General features: G+C 35.1%; 1 protein-coding gene across 14 annotated transcripts; it reads left to right on the forward strand.

The window, feature by feature from the left end:
* The first annotated feature begins 451 nt into the window (after positions 1–451).
* Positions 452–19,704, forward strand: LOC101744101 (zinc finger protein 569). 14 transcript variants are annotated; one of them, XM_004932462.5, is made up of 22 exons: positions 452–1,104; positions 1,179–1,397; positions 2,017–2,170; positions 4,803–4,939; positions 6,223–6,294; positions 6,850–7,002; positions 7,754–7,957; positions 8,301–8,486; positions 10,190–10,326; positions 10,634–10,731; positions 11,052–11,190; positions 11,491–11,642; positions 12,345–12,512; positions 13,168–13,395; positions 13,641–13,821; positions 15,454–15,621; positions 15,787–15,954; positions 16,105–16,272; positions 16,906–17,057; positions 17,417–17,570; positions 17,704–17,803; positions 18,116–19,704. In XM_004932462.5, exons 1-22 carry the CDS (start codon positions 1,048–1,050, stop codon positions 18,236–18,238), a joined length of 3,318 nt encoding a protein of 1,105 aa, XP_004932519.1. In that variant the 5' UTR covers positions 452–1,047; the 3' UTR covers positions 18,239–19,704. The 14 variants fall into 14 exon arrangements, with proteins under 14 accessions (XP_004932519.1, XP_004932520.1, XP_012551254.1 ...); XM_004932463.5 differs by having other exon boundaries at positions 8,313–8,486; XM_012695800.4 differs by having other exon boundaries at positions 4,803–4,891.
* Positions 19,705–21,438: the final 1,734 nt, after the last annotated feature.

Genomic DNA, 21,438 nt, shown 5'->3' on the forward strand with positions numbered 1-21,438 from the left:
TGTGATTTTAGTCATGTATAATTTGAAGTGTCGTGGCCTAAAGGACAAGTGAGACGCCCGGTTCCTTGATATCAAGCGATGTGCCTGTACGGTGTTCGAATACCGCAGTTCGTATACGGTTCGTGTGCCGCGGACAGATATGAATTTTTAAAAAGATTTCCGATACGGCACATTATAAAGTCTCAGCTTTTATTATTATTTCCTTTTGTACTCTGAGAATGGTTAAATTCGGAAAAGTTGCTGGCTAATTCGTGTAATGAAATTAAGATTGCTTTATTAATTAACGATTATCTAACCATGTAGATAATAGGTAAATATCAATATAATTTAATAGTAATTTATTGTTTTTCGAAGAAATAGGTATGTAAAGGTATAAATATTTTTATGAACGCATCTTTTTAAAATCATAATATTCTAAGGTTGCCAGCCTTGTCAAGCAGTGCAATAATTGAGATAGCTGCCCTCTTTTGGTTCACAGACGACAACTGTTCACTTCCAAAATTTCGTGATTTTAAATTGCTTCAAATTTCTATTAGCTACATTTGAATTTGAAAAACCAAAATCATTGTATTACTTTATGGACTTGCAGTTCTCTGTTTATTTTTTTTTTAGAACTGTAAATGGAATTGTTTACTTAATTTTAATTTAATCCGTTGCTGATGTTGGTATTGCTGTGACCATGACAAAAACGTCAAAAACTTTCGTCTTTCGTGGTTGTGATTGCCTATGTTGTAAATGTGTTTTTGCCGAATTTTCGATCTAAACTACTAGTGGTATTTCAATTAATCAAGCAACTCACTATATGTCAACCATAACTTTAAATCTAAAATATTTTGAATGCTGTTTTACTGAGTACCACGGAGATACGTCTCCGAAAAAAATGTTTTTGTGCTCCAAGTTTCATAATGGCTGCCCGTCGCGTCCCCCGCGCCTCCATTTCGTTGACAGTCGAAATATGACAATGCCGAAATATAAAGTTTAGAATTGTCTTGTTTTTGTAAATAGCTCCGTAAATTTGAAGCGATTGTTGTTTGATAAGGACTAAAAATGAACCCAGAACACCACAATATTACTAGTGGTGGTCAGCCATCGGGAAGTACAGAGGTTCGAAATTTAATGTAATGGGTTTTTAGTATATGTTTTTCTGGTTGGATTTCTAAACGGTTTGCTGGTTTTAGTCTCAAAATCAACGGACAGCTCAGCAACAGCAGCAGACTAATTTAACACCCACAACCTCTGCTACTGACCTCCGAGTGAACTCTGCTGCTGTAAATGTCGCTTTGTCTAGTGTTGCGAAGTACTGGGTGTTTACAAATCTCTTCCCTGGTCCAATACCACAAGTATCAGTGTATGGACTACCAACAGGTACAAGAATAGAAAACGGGAAAGCAGTACAGGTAAATTCTTTATCTGTCATATCTTTGAATTGTTGTATTTTGTTAATGAATCATCAACATTTAGATGTTATATTAGATGTGATGTTAGTGTGATATTAGATGATACAATCAGCCCAATGAAAACACATTTTAATCATTCATTCAAGGATTCCCAATGTTTTTTTTTTATTTATCGTTTATCGAATAGTTAATATCTGCACTAAATAATAAATCCGTAGTAAGAATAGATAAACATTTTTGGTGACACGGGATATTGTACTGATAGTACCGTGTCACCAAAAATGTTTATCTATTCTTACTACGGATTTATTATTTAGATTAGTCTACTATCAGTACAATATCCCGTGTCACCAAAAATGTTTATCTATTCTTACTACGGATTTATTATTTAGTGCAGATATTAACTATTCGATAAACGATAAATAAAAAAAAACATTGGGAATCCTTGAATGAATGATTAAAATGTGTTTTCATTGTGCTGATTGTATCATCTAATATTTGGACCAATACATACATATTTTGCACACTTAAAAGAAACTAGCTCTCTAAGCTTACACTAGACTTAACTGAGTGTGAAATATATCTGTGAAATGCAATCTTTTTTAAATAATCTTTTCAGGATATTGGTCAAACACATACTGGTATACTTAATGGTGATCCTAATATCATACTTGGTCATCATGGAGGTCAGGCACAGGTTACAGTGTCTGCGTCTGGAACACAGCAGATTCCAGTTTCACAAATCCTTTCAACACAATCTGGGCAAACTCATGGTACTATTTTTTTTTAATTGGCTTATTCCATTAGCAGGTAAAGCAGGATCTCCCTTTTATCTGCTTGTACATGCATACTTCCCTTATATATTTCTGCCAAGACACAATCTGCCACGTATGTCTGTTTTATTTATTTATTGCCTAGATGTGTGGACGAGCTCACAGCCCACTTGGTATTAAGTGGTTACTGGAACCCATAGACATGTACAACGTAAATGCGCCACACACCTTGAGATATGAATTTATATTCACATATCAGTATTTTGGGACAGACATAGTTAATGTGCTACATTTAATATGAGATAGGTCATAAGTTCGTGTATGTATGATTAAGTCTGCCATTGTATTCTAAAGGTGTAGAATCCATCGTTTTAGATAGTGAATCAAAGCTAAGAGTTTTAAGTTCAACACTATTCTCAAAGGATTTTAATGATGGTGGTGTACCACCTTTTTAGAAGCTTATTTGAATAATCAGAAAGCTGTCATCCTCAAATTAATTGCGAATAGTTTTAATGATGGAATCATAAATATTAGTTTTCGACGTTAGTAGTTTCTGCAACGCAGTGAAATACATCATAATATCCTGTAATTCATATGTCTCAATAAACTCACATTTTCAAAGCAAGTCAAGTGTAGTTAAACATGTCTCCAAGTCATTGTTGATTTGTTTTTTGTTACACAATATATATTGTATATTGATAAATGTTGTGTTAAGCATTACTTGTAAACTTAGTGCCCGCCAGAATATTTTAACTCTGATAGAATATATGTCCACTGAGGCAAGGCAAGTACTAAAAAACTAACATACGTCGTAATGTGGAAAAGTAAGCAAGTGCAAATTCATGAGAGGAAACTCTAAACACTTGCATATTTCATTTGAGGGTGGTCTTAGCAGAGGAGGTATAGAATACCTGAGAATGGCTAAAGATCGTTAGAATTGAGGAATTGAGTGATTATTTTCCCAAATATTCAAAATAAGATAGAAGGAATAGTATTTGGGTTTTATAGTGTAGAATGTGTCACTGTCAAAAAACTTAAACAGGTCAAATCATAATGATGGTTCATCAAATTAATTGGTGAAATGTTTGACCATTGAAACTTATAAAAGTAATTGGGGCTTCAATCCAGAGCAATGACTAGACAGACTCATTCTTTAAATCAAAGTATAGTTGTGAGTGTCGTAAGTTACAGAAATGCTTTTTTTTTTATTGCCTTTGTAGGCAGACGAGCATACGGCCCACCTGATGGAAAGTGGTCACCGTCGCTCATGGACGTCAGCAATGCCAGGGGCAGAGCCAAGCCGCTGCCTACCATGCTTACTGGTTAAAGAATTTAAGTACATCTAGTTACTTTTTCCAATATTTTTTTTGTAAAAAACATTTTCTGGGCGAATTTATTTCAAGAGAAAAGTTATTTTTACCAAGATAATAAAATTCAGCAAATGTTCTTGATCAGCAACTCAATGTCACACATAAACCATCTGTTTCTGTTGTGAATACATTACAATAAGTTTTCTGTAGTATGTTATCAGTTTTTGATTTACATCAATTTTAGGAACATTATGATTGTTGCAGTTTTAAACTGTGTAATTTATTTTGTATAAATATAATTGTTTTTGTAATTATTTCTTACCTAATATTTAAACAATTCCTAAAAATCTTAAGGAAAAGTAAAATATCTGAGAGAACCAACTACCTAAGCTCTTCTAGCTTTTCATCATCAATATGATAATTATGATTTTATGGCCTATCAAATTTGTATTTACACTCTATATCAACATTTTAAGCTTTTTGATGTAATAGCTTATCCAACGAACAATAGGTACCTTAAATGATGCTAGACATCTTGTGAAATATGAAATAGAAGTCGCAATAAGTTATTTGAGTCGTCTATTATCAAAGGTGGCAATCTGTGCATTTGGACAAAAATTTTTTTTTGATATTTCAATACAGATTGATTTGAATATAATCGTCTCCTTCAAAGAATACGGTTCAAAACCTGCATTAAATAAAGGTTAATACTTAACCTGTTATTTATCTAAGATGTCGTTCAGAAGAGTTTTGTGACTGCCAATAGAATCCAAAGTCAATAATTCGTTTTTCTGATTTACCAATAATTATCCAAAAGTCACATTGCCGGCTTTGATAATAGTCGACTCATTTAACAGTTTCTTTGAAGTATTTCGATAAGATTACTTTAGTATAGTGGTCATAGAATAGAAGAAAGACGACTTTTTAAATAATCTTGTACATAAAAATTCCGAATAACATTCGGAGCCACCTGCTCCGTGTACCCTTTGCCGTTTATTCTAAAATTAAAATTACTAAATGGATCAATTATTTTTGGAAAATAATTTAATAGAAAATGTTGAGTTGCTCTTATAACCAATATCGCCTTACTGTATTGTGACATCACAAGGTAGACCGATTTCATGCGACGCCATAATATTCTTCAAAAGTATTTAGTAATGCGATAGTGATTAGAATACTACGTCACAACGTCACGTGAAGCCGAGGAAGTTTTTGTGATTTTTTCCTTTTTTTAATTACACTAACAGATTTTTGTATCATTAATGGCCATGTGATGTAAGATATTCAATAATTAAATGTTAAAATACAAGTGTAATTTACAGAAACGATGGTGGGCCACGCTCAGGCACAAGAGCTTGGAGGACAACAGGCGACAGGTAGTGCCGGAGCTGGTCAGGCCACACACCAGCAGGTAGCCAATAGTCGGGTCGAGTTTGTACAACACCATAATATCGATATGGTAATTGAAGTGGTAACACTCCTTTACTTGCAGGAATGAAATATTGCATCAATCTATAGTAGGTAGTGAAGTATGTGATCGTTAGTCTAGCCAAATGTAACGTAATTTAGTAACAAACTATTTTACAAACAAGTATCGGATAGCTCGCATCATTAAAATTCGTTTAGAAGTAAAATTGCATGAAACATTAATTTAAATATTAAATATGAATTAAAATTAGCAAACCTATTTGCATGATTTTTTTTAATCTTAATACCTACTCTATTACTTTAATCTAATAGACTAAATAGACTCAAGTGTTGTAACATTTCCATGATTGAATATTACAATATTACATTCACCTATTCAATATTTATGTACTCTAGAGTGTCCAAGACAACTATTCTTAATCTTAATACATTTACATGCGTTTTACGGCAACGGCACACTTTCGCACAAAATTATTAACGACACATATAAAGTCCAATAAAACTTATGTATTTGTGCTACTATACCAAGTTTATCTTTGAAACTAAATGACTATTCCTGAAATTTTCCACGAATTTGTTTCGAGCGATTTGCAATATCGGTGTCATTTGGATAACCAAGTTTGCGTCAATAATGCTGGGAATCCTCAACACAGCAATGTGATACTTTACAAACGCTTTACAAAGCACAAGTCCGGCCTCGCGTGGAGTACTTTTTCCGCCTCTGGCCAGGGTCTCCCAAATATCACCTACTTCCATTTGACTTCATACAGAAGAGTGCTATTCGGATTGTCGAAATTTCTCCCCCATTCTCCCCATTCTCTCGGATCGTTTGGACCCTCTACGGAAGAACTTCGGTTCTCTGTATTATATATCGTATGTTCCACGGGGAGTGTTCTCAGAAATTGTTTGAGGTGATCTCATCTCGTTTTTACTATCGCACCGTCCGCCATCGCAGTAAAGTTCATGCATATTACCTAGAACTGCTTAATGCGTTCATCTATCTACAGTGCGTTTCCGGAATCTTTTCTGCTACATACCATCGTGGTTTGGAATAAGCTTCACTCTGTGATATTTCCCAAATGCTATGACTATGTTTTAAAATTTGCCACTTTTAACTTTTAAGTAATACAAAAAGAAAATTCATAAAAAACTGTTTTCTGTGATGCTCTAAGGTGCATTTGCTTTTTCAAAATTATTATATGTAATTAGTTTTTTCTATTAATATTTTATGTTTTTCCATTCTGTTTAACCTGCATTGTAATGTAGTGGTATTATATTTTGAATAAAATAGTGTTTTTCATATTTTACCTACAGACTCACCACACACAACAGCATTTGTTGCAACAACAGTTAATGGCGGCTCGACCAGACCATTCTAATCAACAGGTATATTTTTTTGTAAACAAAATTAAATAATAAAAAAATAATGTAAAATTTGCTGTTGAGTGCTTTGATATTGCACATGTAAATCTATGTTACTGTATTCACGCTGCTTTTTACACCATAAAGGTCAATGAGGTGAGTTTAAAAAACAATTATATGCTGGCTTCTCACAAGGCTTTTCAGGTAGCAGCTCTTGAGTAGCCCTTTAATTTGAAATTTAAGATTTTTTTAAATGTGCTATTAAATTTATGTGGGTCTGTATGGAAATTTATACAAATAATATTTTATTAATCATAAATATAGATTCTGTGTAGACATAAATAAATTGTTTATTTGTTTCTATTACTTTTTTGTCTTGAATCTTGGAAATATGAAAAAATAAAGTGCAGATAGTTGCTAAAAAATAAATTTTTCATATTCTTGGGTAATGTAATACAACAAACTTTAATTTCCAACTGGAAATAAGTTTGTACCAAGTCAGTTGCTGCTGTAAGCAAGCAAGCTGAATTAGTATTCTCACAGTTGCCCAATATTTATCACAAGTAATTTTGAATGCAGATACAACTAACTGTCAGTGAAGATGGTATAGTGACAGTGGTAGAGCCGGGAGCAGGTAAAATTGTTGAAAAGGAAGAGCTTCATGAAGCTATCAAACTACCCAATGATCAAACACTCACTGTACATCAACTACAGCAAATCGTAGGACAACAGGTTAGTAATTAAAATAATTGCAGCAGAGAGAAACACTTATTTTATTGCTATATGATAAAATAAAAATGTACTCCAGCTTGGATAGAAATAACATTTAATTTTAAAGATTGAATGATAGGCATACGGATAAACTAAATATAATCCTTCTGGTTTAGTATAAATTATGGAGGGTAGAGGTAAGGAGAACTGTCTCTGTGTGTAAAAAGTGTCTGCTAAATAAGGGTGGCGCTACAGTCGCAACCCGGTAAATTTAAAAAAAAGCGCTGAAAGTTATTAGAATAAGATAGAGAAATAAAAAAGGACGAAACAACTGTAAGCACTACAAAACCACAAAAAGTATTTTATTTAAAGCTGATAAGAAAGTGTGATCGATGTCTTGATGTGTCCTCCACAGCTATAATTTTAGGTTATATTGACGAAATTAGTTTGGACTATGTAAACATGAGGTCTTGTATATTACACTGTCACTAACTACTGTAGTCATTAAATATATTAAATTTCCTAACTCTGCATACTTCACTCAGCTAACAACTGCTCAATTCATATCATACCCTATGCCTATGTGCTAGCGCCATTCTGGGGGATTTTTGAACTGTTATTTAGTACTGAAAGTGGGACATTTTTTTCAAGCTTCCTCTCATATGAGGAGACGGTTCTCCTTATCTCTACCCTTCATAGTATAAACGAAATCTGTATGTGTGGTCAGATTTTAATAAACCTTATAGTAACATGAATATTTTATTGATATCAGGTAATAGACAGCGTGGTTCGCATAGAACAAGCCACGGGAGAACCAGCCAATATTTTAGTGACTCACAATGCAGATGGCACCACGTCCATAGAAGCAAGTGCTGCTGAATCGCTCATCGTGAAAGACGAAAAAAATTCAAAGATTGAAACTGCTCAGTTTGCCATACCTACAGACATTAAAGATATCAAAGGCATTGATTTGAAGGTGTGTGATTTTTTTATTTAAAATTAAGTCATTTTAAATTCCTAATTTTAATTAAATGCTCTAATGTACACTAACTGTCTGATAAACATTTCATAAACTCGCGAATCTATTAAAATTTAAAGGAGATATTTATTGAATAATCTAGATTGAACCTAAAAAAGAATTATTGAATGACAATGTCCACATAAATCTATGAACTTAAAACAAAACCTTTGGTTCAAATTCAAATAGATATTTCTGTTTGATTTGTTCCTATAGATGATTATATTTTAATCCCTCCAAGAAATAAGTTATAATGTATTATGACATATCTACAAACTAAACTAAATTATTTTTAAACTAGGAAAATTTACAGACTGTTGGGGCAATGGGAATGGAAGGGGCCGTCGTCAAGATATCAGCTGGAGCTACCGATCATGACATGCATGCTATGTATAAAGTTAACGTGGAAGATCTCTCACAACTACTAGCATATCATGAAGTCTTTGGGAAATTGAATTCTGATGGACAACCACAACAACAACCCAAGGTAAATACTTCATTATTATATATTTTGAATAATAAATTTATTAAAGAGCTACGATTAATAATAAATTTATATGAAATAGACATAAAGATAATAACAAAGGGAATTCACGAAATAAAATAACTGATAATGTCTTGGCTTATTCACTTACTCACCTTAAAAACATCTGTTACCTGTATTCAACAAAATAGTCGACTTAAATAATTCAAGTAAGCTGACAAGTACATTTGAGCCATGTAATAAACCAAAGAAAACTTAAAAAAAACACTATAATAAACCAAACTAAATGTATTTGATATTAACAATATATTTATTATTCATCGGGGTCAGCGTGGTACGCCTGAGTACTCAATTAATGTATTGTCATCGGCTCTTGATACTTGTGCTAAATTAATATGATGTCTTGAAGTTAGTGAAAATTACATTTAAACATTCCTAGAGAACAACATTGAGAATGTTAAACCAGCAAAAAACGTATTGAAATACGAATTTAAAGTTATAATCATTAGTGTTTTGGATGCTGCACAATAATACATTTATCACACACTTATAATATTTTAATAGACAGAAATAAGATTTTCCTTAAAAATTGCTTATTTGACACATAATATAATGAGGTCCTACAAATGGTAGGTTTCTTCCTATTGTTAGATCTTCTTAGTCGGTCTCTTCATTGCTGAAGATCATGTCTAGCTTGAAGTGTTTATCACTCGATGCACTATGCTTCTCCTCGTCTTCCTGTTGTCGGCAGTTTTTATAGCCTCGTCTAGTAGCAGGCTGGTGAGCGTCTACCAGATCTGACCGGCGGATAAGTTAGCGACCACATAATCTCCTGCCTTCAACCTGATCTGCCTGCCTCTACGAGCGATGTAACCAAAGTACTTGAGAATATGCTGGATGCAAATAGCCGACAGCCTTGTGGTACCGATTTCCTTAAAAATGCATAGGTTGGTCTGGCATGTAGTCCATGGAATTCGCAACATCCACCTCCAACACCAGATTTCAAATGCGCCGATCTTTGTTCTCTCACTTCATCCTATCGTCCAGGATTCGGCGCCATAAAGGAAAATTGAGAAGGCCAATGTACGTACCAGATTCACTTTGGTTATGCGGGATATATTGCGGTCTTTTCACTACCTAGTGTATTTAGTCATTGCTCCTTTAGACATTTGGACTCTTCTGGCTATCTCCTTTTCGCTGACACCCTCGTAACTAACAAGAGAGCCAAGATAAACGAACCGGTCAGCAAGTTCCAAGTCTTAAAGTTCATTAGAGCGAATAAGAATACCAGGTCTGCCTACCATCATTACCTTGATCGTCGCCCTGTTAAGCCAACTTATTAACTCTCTTTTTCCACCCTATAAAGTGTTGCTCGTTCTTGTTCGGACGATGCGCACAGTGTGGTGTCATGTGCATAACGGAGGATTATGATTTTTCTGCCGCCAATGGACACTCCATCCTCCAAGCCATCTAGGGCTTGTCTCATAATGTATTCCCCATAAATTTTGAAGAGAATCGGGCACAATATACACCCTGTAACACCTTTTTGAGGCTTAAAGCGCTTTGACCTATTATTACATAAAGAAACAAGAAATCTTAGTAGTATGTATTAATTTAATTAATTATTATTATTATTAATATTAATTTAATATTATTAAATGTAGTCTGTTACGAGCTCATTCATTAATATGAACATATTTTTTAAGGTTATAACGGAAATAGAAGTTGAGGTAGAAGCAGGTACGAGTGCAGCGATAACTGAACAAGATTCGTCACCTGGACACCATTCTTGTGATATTTGTGGGAAAATATTCCAGTTTAGATATCAACTCATTGTACACAGGTAACTTGCAAAGCAAAATTTAAAAAAAAACCTTATATTTCCATGTTAACAAAAGTTTATTGAACTACTTTAGTTGAGATAAGAATATAACCAATAAAAATAATGTCTGATTCATGGATACTGAAGAAATTATATTTATAGATATTAGAGGCTTCCCTAGTAGCAGTGTTGAGTAGCCATGGGTAGCCATGGCTCTTTATTGATTGTAATAATTACACACTGTTATTATAAACCATTCTATTACAAAGATTATTGAGAATTATTTTATAGTGTACAAATTTGTAATGAATTTATCATTGCTTCACAGACGATACCATGGCGAAAGCAAACCTTTTGCATGTTTAGTTTGTGGAGTAGCGTTTGCTAACCCTTTAGAATTATCAAGACACGGAAAATGTCATCTTGGTATGTACATACTTAAAAATCATAATTTATTCATTTCGTAAATTTAAAACAGGGGAAAACATGACAGAATATAGGCTGATTTTATCCATCAAAGACGAACGATTACTTTGTGGTAAAATAAGCAGAGCGATTGTACCAATTTGTTCTCTTCTGCTTAATCCCTGCCATGGTAGGAATTAAGGAATAAGAAAATGGACTTAAATGTTTTTTAGGTTCATGCTATGAGTTTTATTAAAAGTTTTATTTTATTCATATTTCATGACAATATAAGCAATATTTAGAGGTTCGTCTTTAAAAAAAGATGATTGCGATTTCCATAGCCGGCGACCCCGCGGAACGACACGCCAAAAGAATGACGGCGGACAAGCCATATGTTTGCACAACTTGCCATAAAACCTTTTCGCGAAAGGAACATCTGGATAACCACGTACGAAGTCATACTGGAGAAACACCTTACCGGTAAATTACCTGTCTTAAAAATATACTAAACATATATTTTAGTCTTAAAGAAAAAACTAGTAGTATTGCCTTAGATTGACTGCACTTTTTTAAGCTGTTACGAGAACTCGTAGACAATACACTAACATACCACGACCATTGTGAGAAAATTTTAAAGTTTGAATTTAAAGGAAACCGCTGAACTCCACCTTGGCGGTAAAAAAAGGAAAAGCAGTGGTAACCCGTATGGACATAAATACCCCCTCATAAAGCATATTTGAGTAAAATTTAAGATTTTAAAACTCAAAATTGTATGTCTAGATGTGAATTCTGTGCAAAGACATTCACTAGAAAAGAACACATGGTTAATCACGTCAGGAAACACACCGGCGAAACGCCGCATCGCTGCGACATCTGCAAGAAAAGTTTCACGAGGAAAGAACATTTCATGAACCATGTCATGTGGCACACAGGTATATGGTTTATTAAATTTTATTAAATATTACTCAACACTTCTCATTCAGTATCCCAGGGTAACTGAAAACGGTTCTTTAAATAAATTTTCGTTAGGTTAAGTTTAATGGGAATCTTTAATATGTACTATGGTAAAATTAGTAAATTGCCTTGGGTGGTAATACTTACTGCTTGGTTTATTTGCATTATAATTTATTTATTTCGTATTTTGAATTGTATTCCTAGAAATAAAAATTCTGTAATTTTTTGTTTGTATAACAGCGCCTTTGAATGAGTTTATGATGCACAAAAGTAAATTGCATAGATTGCGTCCACAAAACTCCAATAATGTGTAGGGACACATCATTGAAAGAAAGCTATTTTAGAATAAGTAGTGAATCCAAGTTTATCTTTGAAGCAAAATCGGGTTTTCAAACATCTTGTTTATTTTCGAAATTTTTAGTTTGTACACCTATTTTCTTTCTATAATTTTACATGAAATCCCCAAGCCTGCACCAGTTCCATGGGTCATTTCCAGTGGTGCAGAAAGTGAAAAATTGAATGATTCAACTATTGACGTTTCAAAAACAAACACGTATCTCCCAGAGAAACTACGATGGGGGATATGGAATAATTTTGGAAGGAATGACAAACTAAATGTTTCGAATGACATAGTTGCATCATTGAATGTTAACATTTTATTTTCTGCTCCACGATACTAGGTGAAACGCCGCATCATTGCCAACTATGCGGCAAGAAGTATACTAGGAAGGAGCATTTAATGAATCATATGCGATCACACACAAACGATACACCTTTCCGGTGTGATCTCTGTGGCAAGTCTTTTACAAGAAAGGAACACTTCAACAACCACATATTATGGCACACTGGTCAGTATACAGCTTTCATAATATAGGACATGAAGGACTAATTCGTTGTTGTGTATTTGACCCCCTGGACCAGTGGTCAGGCTTGGATTTTCTCTTTATCTCCTAGCACTTATCTGTTTTCACGTTGCATTATTACCTATAAACTTGCTATTGCATAGATTAATTGTACATAGTTTAACTAATAACAAGCCATATATCATTTTTTGTTTAGACAACTTTATTTTTCGTCAGAAACTAAGTTTACTTCATAACATACTGATAGAAACATAATATGTAATTTGTCACATTGTATAATTATCTGAATTATTAAATTATTAGGACATTCGTGCATAGGAACCCTTTTTTTCCAAAAAGAAATAGCTCAATAATATAAATATGAAATGCTGCCTGTATGTATCAAAAGAATAAAGTTGTGTACTAAACACTACTTGTTTGTCTACTTCACGATTAAATATTATATTGGAATTTTATAAATAATAATAAATTAATATTAATCTAAACTGGTAATCTGAAATGACGACTTTATAGTTATCCTCTCTATTACTTCAAAATTATATTAAGATGGGAGCTGGTTTGCTATTTTCTATAATTAAGCAGATATCATATATTATACAAAACAAGATTTACATTTAGTACTAAGTAATATTCATTGTAGGTGAAACTCCACATCGTTGCGACTTTTGTTCGAAAACATTTACTCGTAAGGAGCATCTTCTCAATCATGTAAGACAACATACTGGAGAATCTCCTCATCGGTGTAACTTCTGCTCCAAATCGTTCACGAGAAGAGAACATTTAGTGAACCACGTGAGGCAACATACCGGCGAAACACCATTCCAGTGTGGATACTGTCCTAAAGCATTCACAAGAAAGGATCATCTCGGTAATCGATTTTTATTTTGTAATTCGTTTTGCTTATTATTTGTCTCCAAACAATTTTAAAACTTTTTATTTATTTTTTATTAGAGCCATACACTCTAATAAAAGCTTTTTTAAAACTTTTATTAGAGCTTTATTAGCTTAAGCTATTTTAATACTTCTAACACAAAAATCATTGTAAGCTGTGTTTGAAGATGAGGAGTAGACAGTAGATAACTTTTATATACAACAATATTTTTCTCTCTACAGTAAATCACGTTCGACAACACACAGGGGAATCGCCACACAAGTGCTCTTTCTGCACCAAGTCGTTCACAAGAAAAGAACATCTAACGAACCACGTGCGTCAACACACAGGCGAGTCCCCGCATCGATGTACTTACTGCGCCAAGTCTTTTACAAGGAAAGAACATCTTACTAATCATATCAGGTGAGCCAAAAAATAAGGAAAATCATTATTTACCTTAAAAGCAAACTATTATTATGATTATAGCAATTTGTGCATGTATATGTGAGTTAATGCATTTATTCACAGATCCTTAACTAGTTTCCTATTTTGGCTAATACAATATCGTTTATTATCAACCAAGGCTTGATGAGAATCCTCAGCACTAGGCGGCTATCACTGTCCCCGGCATTGCTGGCATCCATGAGCAATAGTGAACACTCACCCATTGGTCATTACTCTGCCTAATGACTAGTAAAAAAAATCATGCTCGCTATTACTGCTCTGTAACTCGAATATAGCAGAACGGGTCGTATTATAAGAATTGTTCTTGACAAAAAAAATTGTCTGCATTATGAAGTATAGAATTGGACAACTGAATAGAGAATAGAATTTTACATCTTAAACCTTCCTTTTAATCTTTGAGATTAAAAGGATCCTTTTTATCTCAAAATGAGTTTGAGATAAAAACGTAAATGCGCCACCCACCTTGAGATATAAGTTTTAAGGTCTCAGTATAGTTACAATGGCTGTCCCAGCCTTCAAGCTGAAACGCATCACTGCTTCACGGCAAAAATACCACGGCAAAGGTACCAGGCAGGGCGGTGGTACCTACCCGTGCGGATTCACAAGTGGTCCTACCACCAGTTAATACTTACTATGAGTGATAAATTTGGACTTATCCGACCGCGACGGAGCAACGCAAAGCCGACGTGACACGAAACATGTCTTGTCGGATCCCACGATTCACTCTTGTTGCTTTTAGACCTCTCAAGCACCGGTCACCGTTCGATCGTCGAACTCGTCGATTACGACGAAGAGTTCGACGAGCGAACTGCCCACTGAGTTTCTCGTCGGATCTTCTCAGTGGGTCGCGATTCCGATCGGGAGGTAGATTCTGTGAAGCACTGCCCTCGCTAGGACTAGTGTTAGCAAATTGTCTCAGGTTGAGCCCGTGAGCTCACCTACCCGTCTAGGCGTAGCTGAAATAGCCTCTTAGACTACCTGCGTTAAGGAAGGGTAAAAAAGATAAATTTGGAATTTCAAATGACTCTTGATGTCTGTAGATTAGTATGTCTGTAAAAATGAATGGTTTTGATGTAATTTAGTAATTTTTTTTACTCATGCTAATTACCCCAGATTCCATAAATCTAAACATATATGTGAGATAGCTATACTAGTAAATATGACTTTGAGCTTTACATTTTTGTCTGAATTTCTAGAGCATGATTTATTTTGCATGATATTAGATTAATCTTCATGAGTAGTTACAATAGTAGATTTCAAATTAGTAAGTAATATTACCCTGTCCTTTTGTATCCCTGGCAGCACTTGTGTGATGTTTCCCTGTTTGTTTAGCACAGCATTGTGCATTCCGATTTAGCTTTTATTTTCAGACAAAATGTCTCTTAATTATGTTGCCGTATCCACGACAAAAAAAATTCAAAATAATGAATCGCAAATCTAAATTAACACCCTTTGTTTTCACAAGGTAGGTTTTGTCAAAATCTTACTAGTGAAATAATCTTATCATTTAACTAATAAAGCTTAGGACACCTATCAATAATCAAATACCAAATGGTGCATTTTCAAATCGGAATGTACTCTGTTGCGCAGACAGCACACCGGCGAAACTCCACACAAGTGTACCTACTGTCCGCGTGCCTTCGCGCGTAAGGAACATCTGAACAATCACATTCGACAACACACCGGCGTCACTCCGCACGCCTGTACTTACTGCAGCAAGACATTCACAAGAAAGGAGCACCTCGTTAACCATGTTCGGTAAGATTATGATTTGAAAAAATACAAATTAGAAAAAACGGTGCCAATACTAAACATTTTTAATTTATTTGAATATGAACTTTTGTAATGACTATAAATAATATAGGGAATAATTGATAATGTCTTGTTTAAAAAATGTTACAAATATTTTTTTATTTGTTGCAGGCAACACACTGGCGAGACACCATTTAAATGTGGATTTTGCACGAAATCGTTCTCTAGAAAAGAACATTTAACAAATCACATCCATCTACACACTGGAGAAACGCCACACAAATGTCCTTTCTGTACAAAGACGTTTTCGAGAAAAGAACACTTGACCAATCATGTCAGGTAAGCTACTTAATACTTTTAAGAAATAAAAATTCAAATTACTAGTCTATAATAAAATCCAAATCAGTGGGAAGTATACTTAGATTTTCATTAAATTTCTGTCACGTAAAAAATACTAGGTAAAAAAAAATATATATTTCTGCATTTTAGAATACATACTGGTGAATCGCCACATCGTTGTGAATTTTGTCAGAAAACATTTACTCGCAAAGAGCATCTCACCAACCATCTAAAACAGCACACTGGAGACACAGCGCATGCATGTAAAGTTTGTTCCAAGCCTTTTACGAGAAAGGAACACCTTGTCACACACATGAGGTAAATATATATTTCTTTTTTATTGCTTAGGTGGGTGGACGAGCTCAAGTTCCACCTGGTATTTAGTGGTTACCGGAGCCCATAGACATCTACAACGTAAATGCCGCCACCCTCCTTGAGATACGAGTTTTAAGGTCTCCGTATAGTTACAACGGGTGCTTCACTTCAAACCGAAACGCATTACTGCTTCACGGCAGAAATAGGCAGGGTGGTGGTACCTACCCATGCAGATTTACAAGACATCCTACCACCAGTAATTACGCTAATTTTAGTTTTGTGGGTTTGATTTTAAATACAAAATGTTATTCCTTCACTGGAATGGAACAATGGAAGTCTATCTTAAACGTTTATTAATTACGTATTCATTAGAAAAAAATTGTACTTGCCAGCGGGATTCAGACACCCCAGTGCATCGCTAGACGCGAATGCTACGGACGTGTTATTGTTTAGGCCACGACGACTTCCAAGTTTTAAACAAATTAAACAATACAAATAAATTAATTAAAGATAATTGTGGAGACTTCTATTACTTCTATTATTACTTAAGTTAGAACATATTTTTTAGATTTATTGGTATAAAATTATTTAAAAAGCTTTGATTGACAAAAAGATGGATCATTTTCTTTTATGCAGGTCGCACAGTTGCGGCGAACGACCTTTCAGCTGTGGTGAATGTGGCAAATCGTTCCCATTAAAAGGCAATCTACTATTCCACGAACGATCACACAATAAAGCGAATCGAACATTGCGGTGTGAAGTGTGTTCTAAAGACTTCTTATGTAAAGGTAAGTTCTCTACATGTTGGCAGAAATAGATAAGTCTATCATACCAATTTATACAATACCAGTAGAACTAAAAGGAGAGCAGGAATTGAGAGTAATGAGTTTATTTAGAGAAATTTACGAAAATACCGAGTATTGAGTTGAATGTTGAACTTGAGACAGGGGTCGCGTATTTGCTTTCCCTGATAAATAACTGCCTGTCTAGACTTATCGTCTGGTCCTCTGAATTGAATTTCCTGATTTAAATGTTATAAAAAACATCGAGTAAGATTATTAGTTATAAATAAATTATAAAATAAAGATTATAGTCATAAATAAGATATTATTGGTTTATAAATAAATCGTCTAATATAATTGCACAGGACACTTGGCGGCTCACAGACGTACACATGAAGAACCTAAAGAAGGGGCGACGAGCACTGATACGCCCGCCGAAACTATAGAATGCACTAGTGAATGCAACCCTAAATTCATTAAAGTCGAAGTAGATCCTGCCGAAAGGAAACATGAAATAAGGTTTGTAAACAATATTAATAACTTTGCGGAATTTTTTTAAATTCAATAAGGAATATAACCAACTAATAAGTAAGTAACATTCCATTTTATAGTAAATCAATTGTGATATTAAAGCACGAGCAATTAATTGCAGACCACCACAAGCAGAGAGCAGACCAGCAGACAACAATGTTGCTCAAAATCAACAAACCAACACAAACACCGTTATGCAAATAACTGGCCAAGTGACACAGGTACTAGTTTGAAATTAGATATATTGGAATAATTTTATTCATTAACAATGTTATTCAAGAACACTTGTTGAGAATGTACTTATTCAAAAATATTGGCACGGCAGCTGTCCCAATATTTTGTGTCCAGGCAATAATTGCATGATATGAGTAAATCAAGTCTATTTATTGTATTAAATTATGGACATTTCTACTTTCCAAATAGCTTTAAATACGGTTTCAATCAAATAAACAGTTTTAATAGACTAATTCAAAAGAAGAAAAAAAAGTTTTATATGCTTTCCAAATCTGAAGCAAAAGTATTATGCATTACAGCAGCAAGTACGTAGCTCGACAAGCTCTCCTGGTGCGACAGCGGCGACGTTCACTCACGCCACAACAACCCAACACCATAGTGGCACAAGCATTGCTCATCACCCCGTCACTGTGAACTACTAGCACACGGCCGAATCTTTCGAGGTCGAAAACATATACGTGGGAACACTCTGATATCACGCCAATGTGTTAAATGAAACAGTACTTGTAAATTTAGTTATGTGCAGTGTTATTGTGAAAGTTTCTATTAACAGCTCCGTTTTTATATACGAATTAATATGTATGTTATTTTCCTTGTTTTTATTTTGTTTTACACTGTATTAAATTATGTGAGATTGGGCATTATTTTTATTAAAGTCATATTAAAATGGAATTTTATATCCAGACCTACTAAAATCATGTTAATTACATTATACTAAAAGCAATATATTCAAGCCATATAGTTTAGAAATAGATCTACTAAGATTTTTGCTAGGTATTTGAAGTAAATTCATTTTAAAACAATCCTAACTGTTCTAAGATACAAATTTGTTACACTTATTTAATAGTAAGCTTCCAATGTGTGATATTTTTTAATAACTGTATTTTAGAGTAAACTTCAGAAATTTAAATCCCAATATGTATCCTACCTACATTCTGAATAGCCATTTTGTAATACAAAATTGTAATGATAGTGTAAATAACTTTTTGTAATATAATATTTCATATCTGCTGTTTATAGTGTTAACACATTTTATATAATTGTTCAAATTCATATTTTTTATTGCTATTCACGAAGTGTAGGCTGATTTTGAAGCTGATGTAAAAATGCTTCTGAACGAAAATATGTAAAAAATTAGTTACATTCCTTGTTAATTCTAACATAAATTATATATTAAATTCTTACAGATAGGTTAGTACTTATTGTACATTTTTATATTAGTACAGGGGTTCCTTGCCTAAAACTAAGGAGGCCAACATTAGTTTTAATCATTTGTTACACTAACATTATTTTATTTACTCAATCAGCAGGGACCATATCATTATAATATTAATAAACTGTCAGCATGCAAACTAACTAAAATAAAAGTTAGATTTCTGATAACTGTTGTGTGTAGATAGATATTCTGGACTACAAAGAGAGAACCATTATAAATTATATTTGTAGGTCCAGCTTAATATTATTCTTTGCCATGCATGTACAGTAAGAGTGATAATTATTGCTGCAATAAAATTTAAGTCTGGTTGTATGATTTCAAAGATGAAGGAAGTGAAATGGTGTTTAGTCATCTTGTAAAAATATATGCTTGTAATCTACTTGTAAATATTATCTAGATGTAAATTATAGCTTGTATCGTTTTTGTTTTACCGGCCGTAAGATAAATTGTTGGAAGATGGGATTAAACGATTAAGAATCGTCTGATATAGTTTGTAAGGTACGATGAATCATTGGAGGTAATTTATCGACATTATTTTAATAACTTATCAACAATGGTGCCACGCTAATTTATATTTTATAGTGTATCAAAACATGGCACAATAGATACTAAAATTTAAAATATGTTTATTGGTTTGATATGAATGAGATTAAAAAAGGGAAATACATTAAACTGTTTTATTTAGAAATGACTGACCAGACACATGTACAGTCTAAGTTTTAAGAAATTTGTTTGATTTCCTGAAAATGCCTTGCATAAAATTATTAAAAAAAACTACAAGGTAGCCTAGGTAGGGGTCAGACAGGTAGGGGAGTTCACGAGCTCATCTTGAGAATATTTGCTAACACTAGCACTAGCAAGAGCATTGCTTCACTGAATATGGAACGAATGCGGTCCGCATACGTTGCATGGGATGATGCCAGGAGACGTCGGGATCCTAACATCTCAGAGGAAAAGCGGAAATATAACGCCGCTTCCAGGTCCTACAAGAAGGTTATTGCCAGGGCGAAATCCAAGCACGTTGCTAGAATTGGCGAGCGACTGAAAAGCTATCCCTCTGGCAGCCGTGCTTTTTGGTCGCTCGCCAAAGCTGCAGAAGGAAACTTTTGCAGGTCTAGTCTCCCACCACTACGCAAGTCCGATGACAGTTTGGCCAATAGTGCGAAAGAGAAGGCTGACCTGGTCAAACTCTTCGCCTCGAACTCGACTGTGGACGACGGCGTTGCCACACTACCGAACATGCCCCGGTGTGATAGTTCCCTGCCGGAGATCTGCTTTACACAGTGTGCAGTCAGGCGGGAACTCCGACTCCTGGACATCCATAAGTCGAGTGGGCCAGACGGCATCCCTGCAGTGGTTCTGAAAACGTGCGCCCCTGAGCTGACGCCTGCGCTAACGCGTTTGTATCGCCTCTCTTATTGCGCTAACAGGGTTCCGTCTTCATGGAAGACCGCCCACGTCCAACCTATCCCCAAGAAGGGTGACCGGTCGGACCCATCGAGCTATAATAGGCCTATTGCGATAACTTCCTTGCTTTCCAAGGTGATGGAGCGAATAATAAATATACAACTCCTGAAGTATCTTGAAGATCGCCAGCTGATCAGTGACCGACAGTACGGTTTCCGTCACGGTCGCTCAGCTGGCGATCTTCTTGTATACCTTACTCACAGGTGGGCTGAAGCCTTGGAGAGCAAGGGCGAGGCTCTTGCTGTGAGCCTTGATATCGCGAAGGCCTTCGACAGGGTCTGGCATAGGGCACTTCTGTCGAAGCTACCATCTTACGGAATCCCCGAGGGTCTCTGCAAGTGGATCGCTAGCTTTTTGGATAGGCGGAGCATCACGGTCGTTGTAGACTGACTGTTCTGATACCATGACCATTAACGCTGGCATTCCACAAGGTTCGGTGCTCTCCCCACGCTTTTCATCCTGTATATCAATGACATGCTGTCTATTGATGGCATGCATTGCTATGCGGATGACAGCACGGGGGATGCGCGATATATCGGCCATCAGAGGCTCTCGGAGCGTGGTGCAAGAGAGACGATCAAAACTTGTGTCTGAAGTGGAGAACTCTGGGGCGAGTCTCCAAATGGGGTGAATTGAACTTGGTTCAATTCAACCCGTGAAAGACACAAGTTTGCACGTTCACTGCGAAGAAGGACCCCTTTGTCATGGCGCCGCAATTCCAAGAAGTATCCCTGCAACCTTCCTAGAGTATTGGGATACTTGGGGTCGACATTTCGAGCGATGTCCAGTTTCGGAGTCATTTGGAAGGCAAAGCCAAGTTGGCGTCCAAAATGCTGGGAGTCCTCAACAGAGCGAAGCGGTACTTCACGCCTGGACAAAGGCTTTTGCTTTATAAAGCACAAGTTCGGCCTCGCGTGGAGTACTGCTACCATCTCTGGG

Source organism: Bombyx mori, chromosome 17 (assembly GCF_030269925.1).
Source record: "Bombyx mori chromosome 17, ASM3026992v2".
In the NCBI taxonomy this organism is placed as follows: Eukaryota; Metazoa; Arthropoda; class Insecta; order Lepidoptera; family Bombycidae; genus Bombyx; species Bombyx mori.